At 41.6% G+C, this 25,968-nt stretch overlaps 2 protein-coding genes across 8 annotated transcripts in view; one reads left to right on the forward strand and one right to left on the reverse strand.

Annotated features, from left to right (window-relative positions):
* Positions 1-1,666, forward strand: part of IGF2BP2 (insulin like growth factor 2 mRNA binding protein 2) — a 158,269-nt gene extending 156,603 nt beyond the window's left edge. For all 3 annotated transcript variants that reach the window (XM_082626137.1, XM_082626138.1, XM_082626139.1), the window contains one exon: positions 454-1,666. In XM_082626137.1, the coding sequence (XP_082482263.1) occupies positions 454-546 (93 nt within the window). In that variant the 3' untranslated portion in view covers positions 547-1,666. The remainder of the gene's footprint in view (positions 1-453) is intronic.
* A 17,611-nt stretch (positions 1,667-19,277) lies between these two features.
* SENP2 (SUMO specific peptidase 2) overlaps positions 19,278-25,968 on the reverse strand; it is a 31,788-nt gene continuing 25,097 nt past the window's right edge. For 4 of the 5 annotated variants that reach the window (XM_082626061.1, XM_082626060.1, XM_082626057.1 and 1 more), the window contains 3 exons: positions 24,614-24,698; positions 22,067-22,162; positions 19,278-20,574 (listed from right to left, as the gene is read on the reverse strand). In XM_082626061.1, coding sequence (XP_082482187.1) covers positions 20,512-20,574; positions 22,067-22,162; positions 24,614-24,698 — 244 coding nt within the window. In that variant the 3' untranslated portion in view covers positions 19,278-20,511. Of the gene's footprint in view, positions 20,575-22,066; positions 22,163-24,613; positions 24,699-25,968 lie in introns of those variants that run through there. The other variant, XM_082626058.1, reaches the window with a different exon arrangement.

Genomic DNA, 25,968 nt, shown 5'->3' on the forward strand with positions numbered 1-25,968 from the left:
CTTGTCCAGGGTAAAGTGTCTGGGCCAGTTTCTCACTTTCTCCCCATCCCATTGACTGTCCATCTTCCCATGCCATACACCACTGTCTCTGCAGTAACTCTAGGAAGGCGGGGAGGAGGCGAAGCGTTGGACGTTGGAGCATGTGGTGGCTGGGAGGGAGGATGCCGTCTGACCTCTGCAGGTTCCCTAGTCACTGATGCCCTGGTTCTGCTTCCTGGAGTCCCACCCTCTTACCCTCCACCCAGCAGCCTCGGCGGGGTTGGGGTGGGGAGCTCTGCCACTTTACTTCCAGGCAGAAAAGGCCTGGAGTCAGGGCCTCAGTAGGTAGATGACACTTTTCTGAGTTTACCGCCTCCTTCCCCCAAGTCCCAGCCCCGCTTCCCCACACCCCACTGCTTGTCCTCAGAACTGGGTTCCTTTTCTCCCCTGTCCCCCTCCTCTCCCTTGCTGCAGACTGCACAGCGCAAGATCAGGGAAATTGTACAACAGGTGAAGCAGCAGGAGCAGAAATATCCTCAGGGAGTTGCCTCACAGCGCAGCAAGTGAGGCTCCCACAGGCACCAGCAAACAACGGATGAATGTAGCCCTTCCAACACCTGACAGAATGAGACCAAACACAGCCAGCCAGATCGGGAGCAAACCAAAGACCATCCTGAGGAATGAGAAGTCTGCGGAGGCGCCAGGGGCTCTGCAGAGGCCCTGAGAACCCGGGGGGCCAGGGAGGAGGCGGGAGGGCAGCCGTGCCAGGGCCCGGCCTCCCAGCTCCCCCAGGGCCTCTGCAGGCTTCCCAGCCATCCACTTCACCATCCACTCGGGTCTCTCCTAACCCCACCACGCTATCCCTTCTAGTTGAACTAACATAGGTGAACGCGTTCAAATCAAAGCAAAATTCACACCCTTTTCTTTTTGTGGAAAATTGTCTCTGTACATGTATGTACATATTAGAAGGGAAAGATGTTAAGATATGTGGCCTGTGGGTTACACAGGGTGCCTGCGGCGTTAATATATTTTAGAAATAATATATCAGATAACTCAACTAACTCCAATTTTTAATCAGTTATTCTTTTTTCTTTTTAAAGAGAAAGCAGGCTTTACTAGACTTTAAAGAATAAAGTCGTGCTTTGGGAGTTCTAACGGTTTAGTAAGGAGCTTCAAGGCCACCCACTCAAAATTCACCCGGAGGGAAATCTCGTCGAAAGGACACTCACAGCAGTTCTGGATCACCTGTGTATGTCAACAGAAGGGATACCGTCTCTCTGAAGAGGAAACTCTGTCTCTCTTCATCCCTGTCTAGCTCACACACCCATTTCTCTTTGCTTCACAGGTTTTAAACTGGTTTTTGCATACTGCTATATAATTCTCTGTCTCTCTCTGTTTATCTCTCCCCTACCCCCTCTCTCCCTCCCCGTCCTCTCCATCCCCATTCTTGTTAATTCCCTCATCCCTCTGTCTCAATTCCCATATCTACGCACCCCCCAGGCAAAGCAGTGCTCTGAGTATCACATCACACAAAGGAACAAAAGCGAAACACACAAACCAGCCTCAACTTACACTTGGTTACTCAAAAGAACAAGAGTCAATGGTACTTGTCCTAGCATTTTGGAAGAGGAAAAACAGTAACCCATCAAACCAACCAAACAAACAAAGAAAAATTCCACAAAGAAAGAATGTATTTTGTCTTTTTAACATTTTGGTGTATAAGCCATCAATATTCAGCAAAATTATTTCTTTCTTTTAAAAAAAAAAATATGGAGGAAAATAGCAATTTACACGAGGTCGTTGGCCCAGGGCGTTAAATTTACAGATTTTTTTAACGAAAAAAAAAACACACAAAAAAAAGCTACCTCAGGTGTTTTTTACCTCAGCACCTTGCTCTTGTGTTTCCCTTAGAGATTTTGTAAAACTGATAGTTGGAGCATTTTTTTATTTTTTTAATAAAAATGAGTTGGAAAAAAATAAGATATCAACTGCCAGCCTGGAGAAGGTAACAGTCCAAGTGTGCAACAACTGTTCTGAATTGTCTTCCGCTAGCCAAGAACCTATATGGCCTTCTTTTGGACAAACCTTGAAAATGTTTATTTTAAAAAAAAAAGTGACAAAGAAAAACAGAGAGAGAGAATATTGGAGATGTCCTGAATTTCAATAGGGTACGCGCCATTAGGGCTTTTTGCGCTAAAGGATGAACATGTACTGGTTTATGTGAACAAGCCATTTTACCACCAGACTGCAATGCCAGTTTCCTCTACTGCAAACAGTGTTCTGTGACAAAAACAAAAACAAACAAAAAGAAATATATCCAGCTAACAAGATCCTGGTGTCTTGGTCTCTTATTTTACTAAGTATCACCCATCCCAAAGTGTCAGCTGAATTCCACCTCTGAGGGGACTTCAGGGAAATGGGTGGCATATACCGTCAGGACTGGGAAGCTACACTGAGGAGGCTGGCTTCTCCAGGCAGGTCTTTGGGAGAATTTAAACTAGGTCAGTGGTGCTCAGACTGTGCTCCTCAGACCAGCAGCACCAGTATCACCTGGGAACGTGTTAGAAATGCAGGTTCTCAGGGTCCACCTTGGGACAGAAATTCTAAGGGTGGAGGGTGGGCCCGAGCAGTCTCCGTCAGTGAGCCCTCTGAGTGATTCCGATGTACGCTGAGGTTTGAGAACCAGAGAACTAGAGGGCTAGATACTGACTGCACAGTAACTAGGTAAGGCCATCCCCTATCTTAAGAAACTTTAAGCCTGGCCAGGGAAAGAGCTTATTTTTATGTGGGGGGAAGGAAGAGGAATATGCCTGACAATTTAAGGGAAGAGGTACTTCCTTCACCCCTCCCCAGAAGCCCAATTATAAGTATGTCAGGAGATGTGGTGAGTAGGCCTGGACATCCGTTCTATCCTGGTTAGTTTCCCTCCAACTTTGCCTCAAGACAATCTCGTCTTCTCCAACATGGAGCTATGGGAAGGAAGAGGTGTGCAAATTGGAAGAGGATTCCAGCATAGAGGGAGAACTTAAAAACATGAGAAAAAGGATCGCTAGATAGAATAGAAATTTGGAGGGGTTTCAACAGAAGAGAGGAAATGATGAGCCCTAGACAGAAGGCATCTTGACAGGTAGCAAGGGTAGAAGAAAACACTGGACTTCTAAGGGAAGCAGGGGGAAATTGATAACCTGGCATCAGCTAGGATGTGAATGACTCGGTGACTGAGTAGACAGGGATGGGATATGGACTTACGGAGTATGAAAGCATTTGGCCTAGTCTTATTCCTGCATCCCTGGGGAAGGACATGGGCAACAGAGGCATCCCCATGTGAACGATGATGAGGGAAGCCCACAACTGTAGGAATTCAGAGACCAGCCTAAATTGTACATGCATCCAAATCTTTCACTGTCTTAAAGCCTAATGGAGATATCTTTGACCTGCTACCGCTAATGTCTAATACCACTGCTAGCAAATCCCCTGATGTTTACTGTCAGTTGTTGCCGCCTTTTATTTCTTCTCTACATTCCCCTTAAGGTGCTGGTGAATTAAAATTTGAGACTTACCCCATATGCATGTTAATTTTCTATTCTAGCTCACATCAGCCACGTAAGTAAGTCACTGTCTCTCTAGAAGCCATGAGTGCTCTTAACAGCTCTTGCTCTCACAGAAACAGCCAACATGAGGAGAAACCTCATGGAACAACTATATTCTAACTTGACCTCGATCCTCCTGTGTTCTCTTGTAAAAGCAGGGATCCAAGGTACTTGGTTTGTTCCCATTTTAAGATCTAACCTAATCTCAGATGTGGCTGACAATAAACAGTGAAGAATATTCCCTTTTGCCTCCAGTAACCTCTAGTGATCAGGGCAAACTCTGAATGAAAAACCAAACTCAAACGGATCCCTGTATCAGTTTATCTGTAATCGCAACACTTCCTAATATGAAAGATTCCCCTGACTTCTGTGACTCCTGAATGTCCCTGATTCTCAATAGCTATAAAACTGCTCCCAGTCACCCTCACTGAACCTGGCAAAACCTTTTCTCAACTCTAAATTCACAGAACAGCAGTACTGGGAAAGGATTTTCGAGGTCATTTGGTCCACTTTCCTAATATGGAATAATGTCCTCGAAACTCTCTCCAAAGTCTGGCCACCCCCCAGCGAGGAGAAACGCGGCTCCTAAGGCAGACAGTTCTGCCGTCGCACAGTCCAGCCTCATAGATCTTCCTTCCACTGATCTGAAATCTGCTCACCCCACAACCACCACACACTGAATCTGCTACATGTTACTTAAGACAACTCCCCTAATGTTTGAAGACAGTTGTCTAGTTCTCCCTTTACTCAGTTCCTCCAGTCATCCCTCATTGCTGGGACTTGCTTTCCCTCGGCTGTGAAAAATCATTGTGATGGAATACAGCCCCACCTCCTGCATCCTGCACCTTCAAAAGCCCCAGTAACTGGCGGTCAGCATGGGAGGCCTTGCTAGGCAAACAGAGCAAGGGGCTGTGAAGGGAACTTAACCAGGGCGTTAGCTCAGCTTTGCCCTAGGGCAGGCCTGAAGGCAGGGATGGGTGCCTCTTTCCCTGTACCAGATCTCTACCAGTCTCACTTTCTCATCAGGAGAATAAGAAAGCCCAGGCCCAGAGGTTTTCTCCCTGGTTGCCTGTGCACTAGCTAAATAACCTTGTGCATATCACAGCCTCTTGGAGGCCTGTCTCCTCATCTGTAAAATAAAAGTTTGAACACAACAAAGTCTTTGATCTAACTGATGTATAAGAAGGGACTTTCAAGTCAAAAATGGCTTCTGTTTAGCAGCCTTCAATGTTCCTTCTTACAATTTCTCATTAAACATCAAGAAAGGGGGCTTCCTGGTGGCGCAGTGGTTAAGAATCCGCCTGCCAATGTAGGTGACACGGGTTTGAGCCCTGGTCCGGGAAGATCCCACGTGCTGCAGAGTAACTAAGCCTGTGCGCCACAACTACTGAGCCTGCACTCTAGAGCCCGTGAGCCACAACTACTGAAGCTTGCACGCCTAGAGCCCGTGCTCCACAACAAGAGAAGCCACCGCAATGAGAAGCCTGCGCACTGCAAACGAAGAGTAGCCCCCCGCTCACTGCAACCAGAGGAAGCCCACACACAGCAATGAAGACCCAAAGCAGCCAAAAACAAATTTATATATTTAAAAAAAAAAAAAAACATCGTAGGGCTGGGCCAAGAAGGAGTAGGAAGACCGTGAGCTCACCTCCTCTCATGGGCACAGCAAAATTACAACCATTTACAGAGCAACTATCAATGAGAAAACCCAGAAGACTAGCAGAAAAGATCTACAACTAAAGATATAAGGAACCACAACAAGATGGGTAGAAAGGGTGGAGTTGCAATATTGTCAAGACCCACACCCCTGGGGGGGGTAACCCACAAATGGGAAGATAATTACAATTGCAGAGGTTCTCCCCAAGGAGCAAGTGGTCTGAGCCCCACATCAGGCTCCCCAACACAGGGGTGCACTACAAAGATGAGCCCCCAGAACATTTGGCTTTGAAGGCTACTGGGGCTTACTTTTGGGAGATCCAGAGAGACACTACTCTTAAAGGGTGCACACAAAATCTCACATGCTCTGGGACCCCGTGCAGAAGCAGTAATTTGAAAGGAGCCTGGGTCAGACCAACCTGCTGAACTTGGAAAGTCTCCTGGAGAGGCAGGCAGCAAGTAGAGCTCACCCTGGGGACAAAGACACTGACAGCAGCCATTTTTGAGAGTTCCTTCTACCATGGGGACACTGGTGCTGGCAAGTGCCATTTTGGAATCCTCCCTCTAGCTTGTTAGCCTCGGGACCCAGCCCTACCCCCTCCCACCAGCCTGTAGGCCCAAGTACTGGGTCCCCTCAGGCCAAGTAACTAGCCATGTAGGGACACAGTCCCACCCATAAGCAGCCAGGCTGCCTTAAGACCCCCGTAGCCCAGAGCCATCCCTGAAAACAGCTCTGTCCACCAGAGGACCCAGGACCTGGGCCCAGACACTTAGTACACAGGCACTGCACTCAGGACTTCCAAGACCCTGCAGCCAGAGACCCTGGGAGCCAGCTCTGCTCACCAGTGGGCCAACACCCCAGGACCTCCTGGGCACTGACCCCACCCACCAATGGGTAGACAGCAGGAAGAGAACCACCATGCCCCACAGCCTGCCTTGTCAGGACTCAGACAATACACCAGTAGGACAGCACCACCCTCAGGAGCCCCAAGCTCCAGCCCTTTCCATCAGCAGGCCAACATCTCCTTTGGGACACCTTGGGCGCCTCAGCCAGAGGCCTTCGGATCCAGCCCCACCCACCAGTGAGCTGGCAATAGCTCTGGGAGCCCCTGGGCTCTGGCCCCATGCATCAGCAGGCCAATACCACCTCTGAGATACCATGCACTATTCAACCAGCCACCCCGGGATCCAGCCCCACACACCAGTGGGCCAGCACTGGCTCTGAGACACCCTGGAACCTACAGTGAGCCATTTCAGGAACTGGCCCCAACCACCAGCAGGCCAACACTATATCCAGGAATGCTGGCTCTGCAACCACCCACCCCAGAACCCAGTTCTGCCCAAGAGTGAGCCACCACTAGCCCCAGGGTTCTCCAGGCTTCTGTAGACAGCCACATGACCTGGCCCTGCCAAACAGTGGCTGGCAGCCTCCACACAAGGCAGACCCTGGCAACCAACCAGTCCAGGGGTCAGCCACTCCTACCGGACAGCCCACAATAACCAGCCCTCTATAATAAAAGGACCCACACAGCCCACATAGGTTAGGAGCACATCTAGAGCATATAGTACTGGTGACCAGAGGAGAGTACACTTCTGGGATGCATAGAATGTCTTCTACAAAAGGCCACTTCTCCAAGGTCAGTAAACGTAACCAACCTACCAGACACACAGAAATAAAAACAACAAATTCAGAAAAGTTAGGTGACAGAGGAACATGTTATAAAGAAGGAACAGGATAAAACCCCAAGAAGAGCTAAATGAAGTGGAGGTAGGCAATCTATCAGATAAAGAGTTAAATTTTTACAATCATAAAGATGATCAAAGAACTCAGGAGAAGAATAGATGAACAGAGTGAGAAGTCAGAAATTGCTGGGAATTCCCTGGCGGTCCAGTAGTTAGGCCCTAGTTCAATCCCTGGTCAGGGAACTAAGATCCTGCAAGCTATGTGGCATAGCCAAAAAATAATTAGAAGTTTTAAACAAAGACTTAGAAAATATAAAGAAGAAGCAATCAGAGATGGAGAATACAATAACTGAAATGACTGAAATGAAAAATACACTAGGAGGAATCAACAGTAGATTAAATGATACAGAGAAAGGGATCAGTAAGCTGGAAGGCAGAGTAGTGGAAATCACTGATGCTAAACAGAAAATAGAGAAAAGAATAAAAGGAAATGAAGTCAGCTTACAAGACCTCTGAGACGATATCAAAATGTTATAGGTGGCACCTCCCTGGTGGCACAGTGGTTAAGAATCCACCTGCCAATGCAAGGGACACAGGTTCGAGCCCTGGTCCAGGAAGATCCCACATGCCACAGAGCAACTAAGCCCATGTGCCACAACTACTGAGCCTGCACTCTGGAGCCCACGTGCGACAACTACTGAGCCTGTGTGCGACAACTACCGAAGTCCGCACGCCTAGAGCCCGTGCTCCACAACAAGAGAAGCCACTGCAATGAGAAGAAGCCTGTGCACCGCAACGAAGAGTAACCCCCACTTGCTGCAACTAGAGAAAGCCCAAGCGCAGCAACAAAGACCCAACACATACAAAAATTTTTTAAATAAATAAGTAAAATAAATTTATTTAAAAAAAAAAAAGTTATAGGTGCCCCAAAAGGAGAAGAGAGAAAGGGGCAGAAAATATATTTGATGACACAATAGCTGAAAACTCCCCAAACCTGGGAAAGGAAACAGACATCCATGTCCAGGAAGTACAGAGAGTCCCAAACAGGATCAACCCAAAGAGGACCACACCAAGACACACTGTAATTAAAATGCCAAAAATTAAAGATAAAGAGAATATTAAAAGCAGCAAATGAAAAGCAATGAGTTACATGCAAGGGAACTCCCATATGGCTGACTTTTCAGCAAAACTCTGCAGGCCAGAAGGGAGTGTCATGATATATTTAAAGTAATGAAAGAGAAAAACCTACAACCAAAAATACCCAGCAAGGCTTTCATTCAGATTTGATGGAGAGATCAAAAGTTTTACAGACAAGCAAAAGCTAAAAGAGTTCAGCACCACCAGATCAACTTTACAAGAAATGTGAAAGTGACTCTCTACATGAAAAAGAAAAGACCACAACTAGAAACATGAAAATTATGAAAGGAAGGAAAGCACACTGGTAAAGACAAATATACAGTAATGATAGTGAACCAACCATGTAAAAAGCTAGTAGGAAGGTTAAAAGACAAAAGTAATAAAATCATCTGTATCCACAATAAGAAATGGATACACAAAACAAAAAAATGTAAAATATGATGCCAAAAACAGTAATCACTAGGTGAGGGGAGTAAACATGCAGGGTTGTTAAAATGCATTTGAAGTTAAGAAATCAGCAACTTAAAATAATCACACATATATAGATGGTTATATGTAAATCTCATGGTAACTACAAATGAAAAATCTATAATAGGTACACAAACACACAAAAGAGAAAGGAATCCAAATATAATACTAAAGATAGGGGTTTCCCTGGCAAGGTTAAGGCTCCATGCTTCCACTGAGGAAGGGGATGGGGGTTCGACCCCTGGTCGGGGAACTAAGATCCCACGTGCCGTGCAGTGTGGCAAAAAACAAACAAAAAAACCCTCCAAAAAACTAAAGATAGTCATCACATCACAAGGGGGGAAGAGAGCAAAAGAAGAAGAAAGGAACAAAAATGAACTACAAAAACAACCCCAAAACAATTAACAAAATGGCAATAAGTATATACCTATCAATAATAACCTTAAATGTAAATAGACTATATGCTCCAACCAAAAGACACAGTGTGGCTGAACAGATACAAAAATAAGACCCATATATAAGTTGCCTGTAAGAGATTCACTTCAGATCTGGAGGCACATACAGACTGAAAGTAAGGGGATTAAAAAAAAGGTATTCCGGGCCTCCCTGGTGGCGCAGTGGTTGAGAGTCCGCCTGCCGATGCAGGGGATACGGGTTCGTGCCCCGGTCTGGGAGGATCCCATATGCCGCGGAGCGGCTGGGCCTGTGAGCCATGGCCGCTGAGCCTGTGCGTCCGGAGCCTGTGCTCTGCAACGGGAGAGGCCACAGCAGTGAGAGGCCCGCGTACAGAAAAAAAAAAAAAAAAAAAAAAAAAAGGTATTCCATGCAAATGGAAATCAAAAGAAAGTCAGGGTAGCAATACTTATGCCAGACAAAATAGACTTTAAAACAAAGACTGTAACAATAGACAAAGAAGGACACTACATAATGAACAAGGGATCAATCTAAGAAGAAGACATAACAATTGTAAATATATGCACCCAACATAGGAGGAGTTAAATATGTAAAGCAAATATTAACAGGTACAATGGGAGAAACTTATAGTAACAACAGTAGGAGACTTTAACACCCCATTTACATCAATGGACACATCATCCAAACAGAAAATTGGTCTTAAATGACATGTTAGACCAAATGGACTTAATAGATATATATAGAACATTCTATCCAAAAGCAGCAGAATACACATTCTTTTCGAGTGCAACATGGAACATTCCCCAGGACAGATCACATGCTAGGCCACAAAACAAGCCTCAGTAACCATATTAGGCATTTTTTCCAACACAACATTAAGAAACTAGAAATTAGGGGTAACACAGGAATAAAGACACAGACCTACTAGAGAATGGACTTGAGGATATGGGGAGGGGGAAGGGTAAGCTGTGACAAAGCAAGAGAGAGGCATGGACACATATACAGTACCAAACGTAAAACAGATAGCTAGTGGGAAGCAGCCGCATAGCACAGGGAGATCAGCTCGGTGCTTTGTGACCACCTAGAGGGGTGGGATAGGGAGGGTGGGAGGGAGGGAGACTCAAGAGGGAAGAGATATGGGAACATATGTATATGTATAACTGATTCACTTTGTTATAAAAAGCAGAAACTAACACACCATTGTAAAGCAATTATACTCCAATAAAGATGTAAAAAAAAAAAAAAACTAGAAATTAAATACAAGGAAAAAACTGCAAAAAAACCCCACAACACATGGAGACTAAACAATACACTACTAAACAACCAACAGATCACTGAAGAAATCTAAGAAATCAAAAAATACCTGGAGACAAATTAAAATGAAGACACAACACTCCAAAATCAATAGGACACAGCAAGAGCAGTTCTAAGAAAGAAGTTTATAGTGATACGAACCTACCTCAGGAAACAAGAAAACTCTCAAATAAACAACCTAACCTTATACCTAAAGGAACCAGAAAAAGAACAAAGAAAACACAAAATTAACAGAAGGAAAGAAATCATAAAGATCAGAGCAGAAATAAATGAAAGAGACCAAAAAAACCACACCAACAACAAAAGAACAATTTTTAAAAAGTCAGTGAAACTAAGAGCTGGTTCTCTGAAAAGGTAAAATTGACAAGCCTTAGCCAGACACATCAAGAAAAAAGAGGGCCCAAATCAATAAAATCAGAAATAAAAAAGAAGTTACAACTAACACCACAGAAATACAATGTACTGCAAACAACTATATGCCAATAAAACAGAAAACCTAAAAGAAATGGATACATTCCTAGAAATGTACACTCTCCCAAGACTGAACCAGGAAGAAGTAGAAAATATGAACAAACCAATTACCAGTACTGAAGTTGAATCAGTAATTTTAAAACCCCCAACAAACAAAACTACAGGACCAGAGGGCTTCACAGGTGAATTCTACCAAACACTTAAAGGAGCATTAACACCTATCCTTCTGAAACTATTCCAAAAAAACTGCACAGGAAAGAACGCTTCCAAATTCATTCTACAAGCCCAGCATCACCATGATACCAAAACCAGACAAACATATCACAAAAAAAGAGAAAATTACAGGCAGATATCACTGATGAACACAGATGCAATAATCCTCAACAAAATATTAGCAAACTGATCCAACAATTCATTAAAAGGATCATATAACATGATTAAGTGGGATTTATCCCAGGGATGCAGGAATAGTTCAATATCTGCAAATCAATCAAAATGTGATACACTATATGAACAAACTGAAGAATAAAAGTCCATATGATCATCTCAATAGATGCAGGAAAAGCTTTTGACAAAATTCAACATCCAATTACAATAAGAAAAACTCTCCAGTAAGTGGGTATAGAGGGAACATACCTCAACATAATAAAGGCCATATATGAGAAACCTAGAGCTAACATCATACTCAACAGTGAAAAGCTGAAAGCATTTCCTCTAAGATCAAGAACAAGACAGGGATGTCCACTCTCATCACTTTTATTCAATATAATATTGGAAGTTTTAGCCACAGCAATCAGACAAGAAAAATAAAGGAATCCAAACTGGAAAGGAAGAAATAAAACTGTCACTGTTTGCAAGATGACATGCCACTATACACGGAAAATCCTAAAGACGCCACTAAAAAACTACTAGAGCTCATCAATGAATTCAGTAAAGTTGCAGGATACAAAATTAATATACAGAAATCTGATGCATTTGTATACACTAACAATGAACTATCAGAAACAAATTAAGAAAACAATTCCATTTACCATCACATTTTATTCCTAGAATAAAACACCTAGGAATAAAACTAACTAAGGAGGTAAAACACCTGTACTCAGAGAACTTAAGACACTGATGAAAGAAATCAAAGATGACACAGATGGAGAGATATACCATGTTCTTGGATTGGAAGAATCAATATTGTCAAAATGACTATACTACCCAAGGCAATCTTCAGAATCAATGCAGTCCCTATCAAAATACCCACAGCACTGTTCACAGAACAAAAACAAATAATTTTAAATTTATATGGAAACCCCAAATAGGCAAAACAATGTTGAGAAAGAAGAACAGAGCTGGAGGTAACTTGCTCCCTGACTTCAGACTATACACAAAGCTACGGTAATCAAAGTAGTATGGTACTGGCACAAAACCAGACACATAGACCAGTGGAACAGAAAAGAGAGCCCAGAAATAAACCCACACTCCTATGGTCAATTAATCTACAACAAAGGAGGCAAGAATATACAATGGAGAAAAGACAATCTCTTCAATAAGTGGTGCTGGGAAAACTGGACAGCTAAATGTAAAAGAACGAAATTAGAACATTTTCTCACACCATATATAAAAATAAACTCAAAATTGATCGAAGACCTAAATGTAAGACTGGAAACCATAAAACTCCCGAAGGAAAACATAGGCAGAACACTCTTTGACATAAATCAGAGCAGTGTTATTTTGGATCTGCCTCCTAAGGCAAAGGAAACAAAAGCAAAAATACACAAATAGGACCTAATTAAACTTAAAAGCTTTTGCACAGCAAAGGAAACCATCAACAAAACAAAAAAGACAACCTACATAATGGGAGAATATATTTGCTAATGATATGACCTATAAGGGGCTAATATCCAAAATATCCAAAATACATAAACAGCTCAAACAACTCACATCAAAAAAACAGATAAGCTGATTAAAAAATGGGCAGAAGACCTGAATAGACACTTGTGCAAAGAAGACATACAGATGGCCAATGGGCACATGAAAAGCTCAACATCAGAGAAATGTGAATCAGAACCATAATGAGATATCACCTCACACCTGTCAGAATGGCTATCATCAAAAAGAACACAAATAACAAATGTTGGTGAGGATGTGGAGAAAAGGGAACCCTCATACTCTGTTGCCAGGAATGAAAATTGGTGCAACCACTGTGGAAAACAGTTTGGAGGTTCCTAAAAGAACTAAAAATAGAACTGCCATATGACCTAGGAACTCCACTCTGGAATAAATGAGAACATTAATTCAAAAAGATAAATACACCACAATGTTCACGGCACTATTTACAATAGCCATGACATGGAAGCAACCTAAGTCCATCAACAGATAAAGGGATAAAGAAGATGTGATAGAAACACACACACACACACACACACACACACACAGAGGAATATTAGTCAGCCATTTAAAAAAAGAATGAAATTTTGCCGTTTGCAACAACATGGATGGACCTGGAGGGTATTATGCTTAGTGAAATAAATCAGAGAAAGACAAATACTCCATGTTATCACTCGTATGTGGAATCTAAAAAAATAAAACAAATGAATATAACAGATACAGACTGAGATATAGAGAACAAACCAGTGGGGAGAGGGAAGTGGGGGAGAGGGGCAAGATAGGGGTATGGGATTAAGACTTACAAATTACTATGTATAAAATAAATAAGCTACAAGGATATATTGTACAGCACAGGGAATAGCCAATATTTTATATAATAATTTTAAATGGAGTATAATCTATAAAAATTTTAAATCACTGTTATACACTTGAAACTAATATAATATTGTAAATTAACTATATTTCAATAAAATAAATTTTTAAGTCATATTTTTTCCTAGTTGCAGTGCATTTCAGGGTAACCAAATTAGTTGATATGAAGTTTTTCTTTTATAGAAGAATTCAAGGTAATTAACATAGAGAAATGATAGAATTAGAAAATCACCATTTTGTACCTCTTAATAATGGATCATCAATTAAATTTAAAACCAAGAGGAGAAAGATGAATAGGAACTCTGACAGCCTGAATTACAGATCAATCTTAGCACCAGTAAGTGGAACAAGCAGACATTATGTGTCATTTGATACAATACAGTATGACCACTAATGAAGTATCCTTGCCTAATAAATTCAACCTGAATCTGATCAAGCCTCTAGATCAAGCTTACCAGTTTACATGAAATACAAGGGATAGAGGAAGCAGCTAAAAACCACCAAGGAGTTGTAAGCCAAATTTAGAAGTGGGATTTTCCACAGGAACACCCGGTTTCTCTAATAAATAATAGTACAAGGAAGGAGACTACTGTTGAATAAAAGAGACTCAAGAGATATAATAACCAACAGCAACGTGTACATTTTACTGGATCCCATATTACTGTTCTGAGACTGCTGTAACTACCACAGATTTGATGGACTTAAACAGCAGAAATTTATTCTCTCACAGTTTTGGAGCCAGAAGCCTGAAATCAAGGTGTCATCGGGGCCAGGTTCCCTCTGAAGGCTCTTCCAGCTCTGGTGGCTCCAGGCTTCCTTGGCTTGTGGTAGCATCACTCCAGTCTTGCTTCTGTAGTCTCACTGCCTCTTCCTTTTTTTTTTTTAACTCCAAACACAAGGTTATAAATTAGAAAGCAACAGGGCTTCCCTGGTGGCGCAGTGGTTGAGAGTCCGCCTGCCGATGCAGGGGACAAGGGTTCGTGCCCCAGTCCGGGAAGATCCCACATGCCGCAGAGCGGCTGGGCCCGTGAGCCATGGCCACTGAGCCTGCACGTCCAGAGCCTGTGCTCCGCAACAGGAGAGGCCACAACAGTGAGAGGCCCGTGTACCGCAAAAAAAAAAAAAAAAAGAAAAAATTAGAAAGCAACAGAGCCTGTCCAGCCAATCATTAACACTTGGGTGTCTTTATCCAGATTTTGTTTATACCTAAAAATGGGTATAAAAATAAACACTGCCTAGGCCCATTTCAATGCCTCCGCCTTATCCATCTCAAAACTGTCTGCTTCTTTCTTATGTGGCATGTGATTGCATTTATGGTGCACCCAGACAATCCAGGATAAATTCCTTTTCTCAAGATCTTTAATCACATCTTTTGCCAAAGAAAGTAATACAGGTTCCAAGGATAAGGATGAGGACGTATGTTTTAGGGGGCCACCATTCAAACCACTATATATCCTGATTAGAAGAATGTAATAGAACATTTTAATCATCAGGGAAACTTGAATGTGAACTATTAGATGGTACTGGCAAATTCTTACTAATTTTGTTATGTGTAAAAATGACAAAGGCTTTTTTATTAAAGTTATTATACGTTAGGGAGACATTCTTAAGTATTTAGGTAGAAAGATATGTCTGGGTTTTGCTTTAATATACTCCAGACTCTCCCCCTCCCATGAAAAAAAGGTGAATCAAGATTAGCCACATTTTAGTAACTGCTGAAAGGTGGTGATGATTGTTTATATCTTAAAATTTCCATAATAAAAAGTTTTTTGTAAAGTAGTTGAATAAAAATAAAATTGTCCACTAAAATGAGACATTAAATCCTTCAGAATGAACTTTTCCAGAAGACCTACACATGAAAAATATTATAAAACTTAAATCAGTGGAGGTACAAGTCATCAGCCTGTGCCAGAAGAAAAGTCAAGATACTACTGGGTGATTTTTATCTCTGATTTAAAAAAAAATACATGTTACTCTAATTTAGAAATTTTAATTCTAAGAACTTCTCCTAAGAGAATAACTGAAAACACTGCAAGACACTATGTCTAACAATACTTATTAAATAAATTGTTATAACCATATGCTGGAACACTACATGGCAATTAAGATGTCAATATTGCCATGAAAATATGTTCAACATAAATTAAGTGGAAAGGGGGTTATATAGCCACATAGTGTGATTCCGTATTTGTTAATAACAAAAATATATATATACTTGCACAAGCGTGCACAACACACACACTTATTAATACACACATGACAGAGTATATACCAAAGGCCAGGATATATACCAGAATGTTAATGTTAAGAGTTATTAACTCTGGGGCTTCCCTGGTGGCGCAGTGGTTGAGAGTCCGCCTGCCGATGCAGGGGACACGGGTTCGTGCCCTGGTCCGGGAAGATCCCACATGCCGAGGAGCGGCTGGGCCCATGAGTCATGGCCGCTGAGCCTGCGCGTCCGGAGCCTGTGCTCCGCAACAGGAGAGGCCACAACAGTGAGAGGCCCGCGTACCGCAAAAAAAAAAAAAAAAAAAAAAGTTATTAACTCTGGGTGGTGAGTTTACAGAACTCTTATTCTTTAACTTTTATCAGTATTTTATTTTTCTACCATGAACACCTATTACTGATAAATTAAAGAAAAATATAAGTGGCACCACAGACTATGATCACCACATGCCCTTAAGGAGGCAGTGTGTGTGCTTGGCGGGGGTGGCCTGAGATGGGGTGAGGGGATACTTCCCCAACGTATATTTGAAGCATATGCTTCCAAGAACTCTATGTTGCTTCTCCTGGCACGTGCCAAACTGTATTTCACAAAACAGTTCCACAGGTGTCAACACAGAGGGCTCAACGTCCAAGTTTTTAGACACACTAGGTTAAGACATTAATTTACTACATTTGCCATGCATCCCCAGGAGGAAAAGACATGGTACACACATTCACTGGGCCATAGAACCCTTTGTTTTACATCCTACGTGGAAGTAATAGGACTTCTACTGAACATGTTTCACGAAATTCCAATGTAAAAACCTGCAGAACAAGGATTGTTTAACCATGTATTTCCAGTGAGGGTCTGAAAACTTCTGGCCCGTTTTCCTAGATTTAGATTGATTCATTTCAAAACAACTCCACATTTGTTGTATTTTTGTGGTCTCAAGCATTATAGTTTTGCATTTTGTTGCCAGTTCATTTAGAGCAGTGTTTTTCAAACTGGATTTCTATCCGTTAGTGGGTTGAGAAATCAATGTGGTGGTCACAACTCACCTTAAAAAAACTTTTGTTTAAAGAAAACTATCAGTGTAGTAAGGATAAGTAATGTTTTTTGTAAAACTTTTGTGTCCATATATAATCACATAATATATGCATGTGTGTATTGGTCACAATATAAAATATTTATTACTATGAGTTGCAATCAAAAATATTTGAAAGCCACTGAATTAAAGAGATGAATTTATTGATAAATAGATAAAATCAACACCTATTTCAAATACCCAAACCCTTCCTTGTATATATTAGATAAATTAAAAAAAAAAATCACCAAAGCAATACAGACACCTAGATCCCCAACTTACAAACAATTACCAAACTTTTGTTTGAATATTGGGTACCTAGAGCTTTTCTTAAAGAAACTATCATAAAGAGATTAGGTTCCCAATTAGTTCATGAAAGACAATTTTTTTTTTTTTTTTTTTTTTTTTTTTTGCTGTACGCGGGCCTCTCACTGCTGTGGCCTCTCCCGTTGCGGAGCACAGGCTCCGGACACACAGGCTCCGCGGCCATGGCTCGCGGGCCCAGCCGCTCCGCGGCATGTGGGATCTTCCGGGATCGGGGCACGAACCCGTGTCCCCTGCATCGGCAGGCGGACTCTCAACCACTGCGCCACCAGGGAAGCCCCTGTGAAAGACAATTTTTTTAAAAAAAATTTTATTTATGTTTTTGGCTGTGCTGCTCGGCTTGTGGGATCTTAGTCTTAGTTCCCCAACCAGGGATTGAACCCATGCCCTCTGCAGTGAAAGTGCAGAGTCCTAACCACTGGACCACCAGGGAATTCCCTCAGAAAAGCCAATTTAAACTGTGTAGCTTAACTATAGTACTAAGGTTGTTACAAACTTAAATTTCTCCACCATATTTATTTATTTATTATCTGAAGTTCAATATATCTTCAAGGACACATTCTCCCTGCACCCACACCTTGGTCCCAGCACCAAGCAACGCCTCACAGTGCAGGCAAACATCCACCATTCAACATGGCATTCCCCAAGCTGTGCTTAGGAGGAAAAGATCAGAAGTTCTAATAGCCTTAGGTAACTGAGGTAGAATAAGGGGCTCTCCAGACATCTTCCATATGCCCCAAGTCTGTTTCCCTCCCACCCTCCTCCTGGCTCAAAGGTCAAAAATGAGAAAGACATTTGCTCACCAACAGCTGTGGGTTTTTTTATTTTCTTCTTCATCAATCTTTAGGAGAGACTGCCTACTAGAAAAAGAACAATGGTTCACTCCACCTTTTTTTCAGACCCCCAAACTACTGCAATAAAATATATAGAGAGATACAGATATCTTTCTCACTGGCTTTAATGTTAATAATTTGCTACTGATAATTAGCAAATTATCAGTAGCTGGCTGCTTTTCTCATAAACTGTTTAGGTATTAAAATTCTATTACCAACAAGAATCTGTACAGAGAAATGTCAGTGCCTAGAGAAGCATGGCTGTGTTATCTCCTATTAAATTCAGAAACTCAGGGTTAAGTAGAATGGCATTCTCCAACTTGCCTCTCTGTTCTCATCAATTCATTATGTCCTAGAAGATTATTAAGAGCTATCCTGAAGCATCACATTAGTGGAAAGCTCAGTGAATGCTGCTCTAAGAAGCCCCTCCAAATACTTGTAATACAAATACATTAACCCCCAGCATCACTCATTTGGGCTGCCATTCCTAAAAGGATTTACCCCACATGGAACAAATCTTAAACAAGGTTCTAAATTCCCAGGTGAAACCTACTAGTGCCAAGTGGGAACCAGGCGTTCAGTGCATTGCTGACCCAGTAAATCTCTGGCCTTTCTTGGCTGTGCCCGCTGCCTGATCCCAGTACTCACTGGCACAGCTCCAGAAGCCTCAAGAAAGGAACGGAGGCTGCAGGCAGGGTTCTCTGTACAGCCTAGGCTTGAGGGAGACTCAGCCCAACTGGCTCACTCTTTAATCACCACCTAAGCACACGTCCTCTGGTTTGACCATCAAGTAGGCAGGCACAGCGGTTTCAATCCTCACCAAAGGCCCCAGGTCTTATACCAAGATTTTTACACATCTCAGGGAAAACTGCCTGCAAGAGTATGCCTCTGTAGGGCTACCCTGGTGGCGCAGTGGTTAAGAATCCACCTGCCAATGCAGGGGACACGGTTTCGAGCCCTGGTCCGGGAAAATCCCACATGCCACGGAGCAACTAAGCCCGTGCACCACAACTACTGAGCCTGCGCTCTAGAGCCTGCGAGCCACAACTACTAAACCCATGTGCCACAATTACTGAAGCCCGCGCGCCTAGAGCCCACGCACCGCAACGAAGAACAGCCCCCGCTCACCGCGACAAAGCCCACACACAGCAACGAAGACCCAATGCAGCCAAAATTAAATAAATAAATTTAAAAATAATTTTTTAAAAAAGTATGCCTCTGCGACCAGAAGCCAGGGCCTCCAGATGGCAGACATGTTGATTCATAGCTAACAGATGCCCAGTTTTTCTGGTTTGACCTCTTACTTTTGTGAACGAGGAGAAGTGTGGGAGGTTTAAGTAGGGAAAGGGTTAGAAATCAGCGTATACTTTTCAGGTTCTGCCAGGCAACCTTTTATTACATCAGAAAAGCAACACTAGGCACTAGATCTTGCAAAATATGTTCTGACCAACTCTAAACTTTCTGAAATTAAATATGCGTAACCACTGTAAGGTTTTTAATGAACAAAACAGTTAAATACAAACTTTCATAGGCAAAATAGACTACTGTATAACTGGCAACCTCAGAGCCAAGTACTAAATTTTCTTGCACAGATTTCAGTGGCGGTGGAATGGGGAGATGTAAATACTAATGAGTACAAAACTTAATTTTGGCTTTATATATAGAAAAAAGAACTTTGAGGAAAATAGCTTTAAACTGAATAGTATCTTTTGAAATAAACAGCCCAGGCCAGCCCTTACATATCTGAGGCTTATACTCAACCAGATTTGGGATGAAAATGAAGATTTAGGGTTTACAGTGACTTCAAATCCAGTTTCAAGAGTAGCCAAGTCACCTCATTTCCAGAAAGGGAAGTCTCTTTAGGATGACCACGACACTCTTCTGAAGACACTTGGATAGCCAGAGTTCCTTGGCCATAGTTCCACTTTTCCACGACACCGTGCCAATGCTGTAGTGTGGAACTTCCTCTGAAAGGCAACCAGAGCCCTACACCACAGTGTTTCTCCTGGCATTTTCAAGCCTCAAAAGAAAGAAGACCTCCTGCTTCAAGTCGGCAGTTACTGCTCCAGCTAGAGAAGCTAATTAACCCTTCCTCCCCCCACTGATTTCCCTCCTGATCTTCAGCAGGGAGTGGCAGCTTAACATTCCTTTCAGAAATAAATAGTTCAAATGAGAAATTTAGAGTTAACTTTAAAAGAGCAGCAGAAAACAGCCACTGCCCATTATGTCTGCAAATGAGTGAGTGAATGAATACACGTGAACAAACACACAGAAAAATCATAGAATAAATCCTGTATTTCCCACATTCACAGGGGAAAAAAAAAACTTAAAAAAAGTATTAATTAGCGTTTGTTCTTGTGTGGGTTGATAGTCCAGGGCTCTGAGCAGGCATGGCCTTATAAACAGGATTGCAAGCAGCCCTCTACACACCAAGTCAGGACTAGGGTGCAGAGAGGGGCCATCATGCACTTCTAACAGCTCAGTACCTGTGAGAGAACAGAGGTGATGCAGGGACTTCTTAACCCACAATGCATGAGGTATATGGAAACGTCCATCTGTGAAAGAACCACCAGCAGCGGGAGGGACTGCGGCAGGGCGTTCTCACAGCAACTGCTGATGAAGGATTTCCCACACCATCTTCTTCCGGAACAGAGGCATCTGGTGCTGCAGAGAATCCACAAGTAACACATACATCACATATGAAAGTGCCCAGCGTCAACAACCTTTAGCTGTAGCATGTAAATAAAGTAGGATGTCAATGTCCTTTGTGTAAGCCTTGACTTTTCCACATCATGGTACAGACTTACAAAGCCATAAAAAAAGGTTATTCGTATTATTATATGTATCATAAGCATTTTTACGTGTTAAGGAAAATCAAAGCAGGATGCAGAATTATACAATAGAGTCCAACAACAACTTCAAAACAAAAACGTGTACCAAAAAGGGAAATAGCTAAGTGGCAGCACAAAAAGTAACTTTTCTACTTACCTGTATTTCAAAACATTCTAAAATGAACATATTCTGCTCTCTTAGGAGAAAAACATGAAGTCTATTTGAATAAAGAAAAAAACAAACCTGCAAATTACTCTGTGCTATACCAAATGTTGTCCATGGCCAATTCTGTTCAAATAGCAACTTCCCCCCTTCAAATCTCATGTGATTAGGTTCAGAGAATAAATAACTCCTTCTTTAGAAGCATCAAAGAATTAGATGCTTTTCTTAATATATTATTCTGCTTTAACTGATAATCACTACATGGTCCAATTTTCAAAACAACAACATGCAAGACAAATCCAAAATCACCTGTAACTCTTTTTGATGAAATCAGATACCCTTGAGGTACTCCTGGAGTTTCCTTGTAAGTAGTTGGATATACCATTTTACTATAAACTAGTGTGAAGAGGCCTAAAAAGTCTTAACACATGGATTCATACATTATTTTAAATAGTTCAAAACATGTAGTAAAAAATTACATATTTACTCTTAGTAAAACTGCTGAAGCTAACCAATTGTATTAATTCAGCATGGGAGCCCTAGTTAGTCCATGTTGTTCAAAAGCTTAGAATGGGGTTATTATTAGTCCTACTATTCAATACGTACAATTTGGTAGCTATCAAAATGAGGTCTGTTAAAGCAAACTATTTTTTAAAGGAGGGTGTCCTTGGTTGTAAAAAGACTGAGAATCCACTATTACAAACATAAATACTCAAGAGTTCCCAGCATACTTGAATTTCCACTCAAATGCAGAGCTATGGAGAACCAAAAATCATCAGAACAGAAGGGAAAATCAACATTCATAGTTATATCTTTGACCTGCAGCTTAAGTTCTCACGAGGCCTGATTTCCCCATGCTGTTACAGATTCTGATGTGCCTCCTTCTTTGGCTAAAAATATTAGTAGTACTCAAGAACCAGTGAACACTGGAGTTCAGAGGTATGCAAATGGCCCCACTGGTCACCAAAGACCAGGATAAACGTGAGAGCAGATACAGTGACAGACCCTGATGCTAGCAAGAGCAGGGCTATGGCCCAGGTTACAGCCATCGTAGCAGCACAGCTACCATCACTGACAGCTCACTGGGTGCGAGGCAGGTACCACGCTCTGAGTTGATCCCGTTCAGTAACAAGTAAGTGGAGGAGGAGGGGTCTCCACTCACCTGGGTAAATGTGATAGGTTTGTCCCTGGAGATATAATCTGCATATTTACAAGTAAACATCCCACAATCACTCCCATTCAACTGCTGAGGAATCTCCTACAATTACAAAAAAAGGAGAGGGAGGGGTGAAATTTCATCAAATACAAACTCCTTTGACTTTTTCTAAACATTACTGCGGATAAACAATATTATAAAGGTAAATGTTAAATCTGCTATTACACAAACACAATTAGTCTTTATGTGGCATAAAAACCCAACCCATGACATGGAGTATGTGAGCCTCATGGAAAACGTTTTTTAGAAGGAAAGAGAAAAGCAAAGTGAGAGTTCCATCTCTCACCTCTCATATAAAGCAAACTGAAAGAAGGTTTATTACCAGGAACAGGAATTCCAGTCAGAATTGTTTCAGAGGCATTCATAAATTTTGAAAATGCCTAAGTGTGGTTCAATCAGGGATATGCTTACAGTACAACTAACCTATTTCCATACTGCAGAGTCTGACTTGTCTTCCCTAGCCGGAAAACTAAGACTACTGCTTTGGACCCCCACAGCTGCAAGCAGGAGAAAGAATAAAGCCTCTTTATAGGGTTTAACCAGTTAGGAAGTCTTGCCATGATGTTCAGTTCCGTCCTGAAAAAAACAACACTACTGCTTGCAAGCAGCACTTAAAGGCACCAGAAACCAAAGGTGGTGGATTCCAAGCCCAGATGAAGTAAACTCACACAATCCCCAAGCCCGTGTCGCACTAATCCTTGCCAGCCCCTTACACCCTTTGGCTGTCAGTTATAAGGGGAATAAGAGTATAAGAGAGTCTAATTCCACTTCTGGAAAACATACTAGATGACAAAAACTCAATTTTTATTCAAAAAAATACACATGACTATTGTAAAAAGGAAAAGATTGAAAATTCACACCACCCATACATATGGTAGGTACCTTGAACTTCTCTCCTGAGCCCAGCATCTCTCACAGCGTGGAGAGAACTATAGACTACACCACACAAATGAAGAAAATTTGTCTTCTTTATTACATTTCCCATTCCAGAACACAGTTACTCATCCTAACAAACTCTTCTTTCATCTGTGCTTTCCTCAGGAAATTTCAACACTTACTCTTCTTCAACTTAGAAATGAAAATGCTTTTGGATAAAGATAGTCAAGCCATTATATACAGGTTAGGGCTAAAATTGAACTCATATAGCTTACTTTAAAAAGGAGCCATTAGGGGACTTCCCTGGCGGTCCAGTGGCAAAGACTCCATGCTCCCAATGCAGGGGGCTTGGGTTCCAACCCTGGTCCGGGAACTAGATCCCACATGCTGCAACTAAGAGCTCACATGCTGCAACAAAAGATCCCACTTGCAGCAACTAAAGATCCAGCACGCGGCAATAAAGATCCCACGTGATGCAACTAAGACCTGACACTGCCCAATAAATAAATAAATAAATAAATAAAATTTAAAAAAAAAAAAAAAAGAAAAGGAGCCATTAGGGCTAAAAGACATATGCATTTTTTTTTATTTTTTTTTTTTTTTTTTGCGGTATGCGGACCTCTCACTGCTGTGGCCTCTCCCGCTGTGGAGCACAGGCTCCAGACGCACAGGCTCAGCGGCCATGGCTCACAGGCCCAAGCGCTCTGTGGCATGTGGGATCCTCCCGGACCAGGGCACGAACCCGTGTCCCCTGCATCGGCAGGCGGACTCTCAACCACTGCGCCACCAGGGAAGCCCTGCATTTTTTAATTAATTAATTAATTAATTTTGGGCTGTGTTGGGTCTTTGTTTCTGCAAGCAGGCTTTCTCTAGTTGTAACGAGCGGGGGCTACTCTTCGTTGCTGTGTGCAGCCTTCTCATTGTGGTGCCTTCTCTTGTTGTGGATCGCAGGCTCTAAGTGCTTGGGCTTCAGTAGTTGTGGTGCATGAGCTCAGGAGTTGTGGCTCACAGGCTCTAGAGCGTAGGCTCAGTAGTTGTGGTGCACAGGCTTAGTTGCTCCGCAGCATGTGGGATCTTCCCGGACCAAGGCTCGTACCCATGTTCCCTGCATTGGCAGGTGGATTCTTAACCACTGCGCCACTAGGGAAGTCCCATATGTATGCATTTTTAAGCCCTGAGATTCAAATCTGGCAAGATCCAAAGCACATTCACAAATAGCACACCTGACTGTTGAGGACTCACAGCATCAGACCCTTAAGATCTAAATATACAAATTTCTCAGGTAAGTTTTGAACAGGAGCTTTCAAATTTCCATTAATGCCAACCAAGAAAAGTAGCTGGCTTGAATTTATTGTGTTGTGTTTTTTTCTCAATTTTTTGAGACATGCAGATATTTAACATTTATAGTTTAAGAAACAAGATAAAGGCTTAAAAGCAAACAACTTGGTTAAATAAATTTCTGAAGATTTAGAAGTGATCATTCTAAAGATGTAAACCTCAAGAGAATGCATGCCTAAGGATGAGTAAGTAAGGGGAAGAAGGAAGCCAAGTCTAAATAATATGCTACTGACAGGAAATGCAACAAAGTATTTGGAAATACAGATGATCACCACTTACATGTGGCTTCACGCTGTAGTGGGTCCACTCTAAAACATTCAGGTCAATATTTCTTTTGGTCTTACTTTCATCCTGTAAATACTGACTGAAAAAACAGCAAAGAAGGAATATACTGATGAATCCCTGTGGAGACTTAGCATTATGACTACACAGACATTGTGATGTTTAATAGACCTGCCATTCTCAAAGCCATCTCTGTTAGATTTTTAAAAATATGATTGTTTTTGGCTTTTTACCTTTTATTTTGTGTTTTTTCTGATTACAAAAATTATATATGGTTATATTTTAAAAATTGAAACATAATATGTAAAATGCAAAAGACCCCATAATAACCACTCTGGAAATATTTACTGTTAATGGTTTGCTGTTTGTTCGTCTAGTTCTCTGCTCCACCCCATTTTAAAACACACATTTTATTCTATTAAAAAAAAGTACTTCATTCTATAACTTGCTTTTTCTCACTTAAAAATAGATATAAAACAAGACAACTGGTCTGGAGTCTTTAAAAAAAGGCACTGCCATGGAAAACAAACAAAAAAAAATGTAGGAGACTATTCTAAACTAAAGGAGACTAAAGAGACATTACTTACATGCATGAACCCTGACTGACTTCCTGGATTAGGAAAAAAAGCTATAAAAGATACCTGACGATATCAGAACATGAACCATATATTACACATTAGTGGTTGTCAATTTTCTTAAGTGTGATAATGGCACTGTGGTTATGTAGAGAATTTCCTCATTCCTAGGTGATATATACTTAAGTATTGAGAGTGATTTAATTTTATCCAAATCTCCAGAGGGTTATCAAATTTAACGCAGGCATCTCAGTTCTCACCCTAACCTGCATAAAAGGGAAACCAGTGCTATGCTAGGGCATGCGCTCACAACGGGAGCAGCAGCAATATCACCCCGAGAGAGGTGACAACTGGTTCTTAGAAGGCAAAAATCTTAGATATTTCAATGGTTTGTAGCCCTCTAAAGCTCAATCCAACAAACAAAAAAAGTCTCTTCCTTAATACTACTTTCTCTCGTCATGGAGAAATTAAATTAAAAAAAAAATTTGGAGTGGGGAGGTGATAATGAAAAAAATTGAGAAAAGTTGGACTAGGGGCATCAGGAAAGGGAGGGGGCCTCAGATACCCAAAGAAGCTGAACTCTTCATATATTGAAAAAGAGAGAGGGAAAAAAAAGTATGAATGTTATAAAAGTATGGTTTTTTGGTATCCTATTATAAGCAACAGACAAAATTTTGCTGTATGATTCCAGTGAAAACATTCATAAGTATGTGATTATATGTATGTGTATGTGCACACGTATGTATGTATGCACATTTTACATACATCTTAAGCAGA

The sequence above is a fragment of the Mesoplodon mirus genome (genome assembly GCF_964341445.2).
Source record: "Mesoplodon mirus genome assembly, chromosome: 6".
In the NCBI taxonomy this organism is placed as follows: domain Eukaryota; kingdom Metazoa; phylum Chordata; class Mammalia; order Artiodactyla; family Ziphiidae; genus Mesoplodon; species Mesoplodon mirus.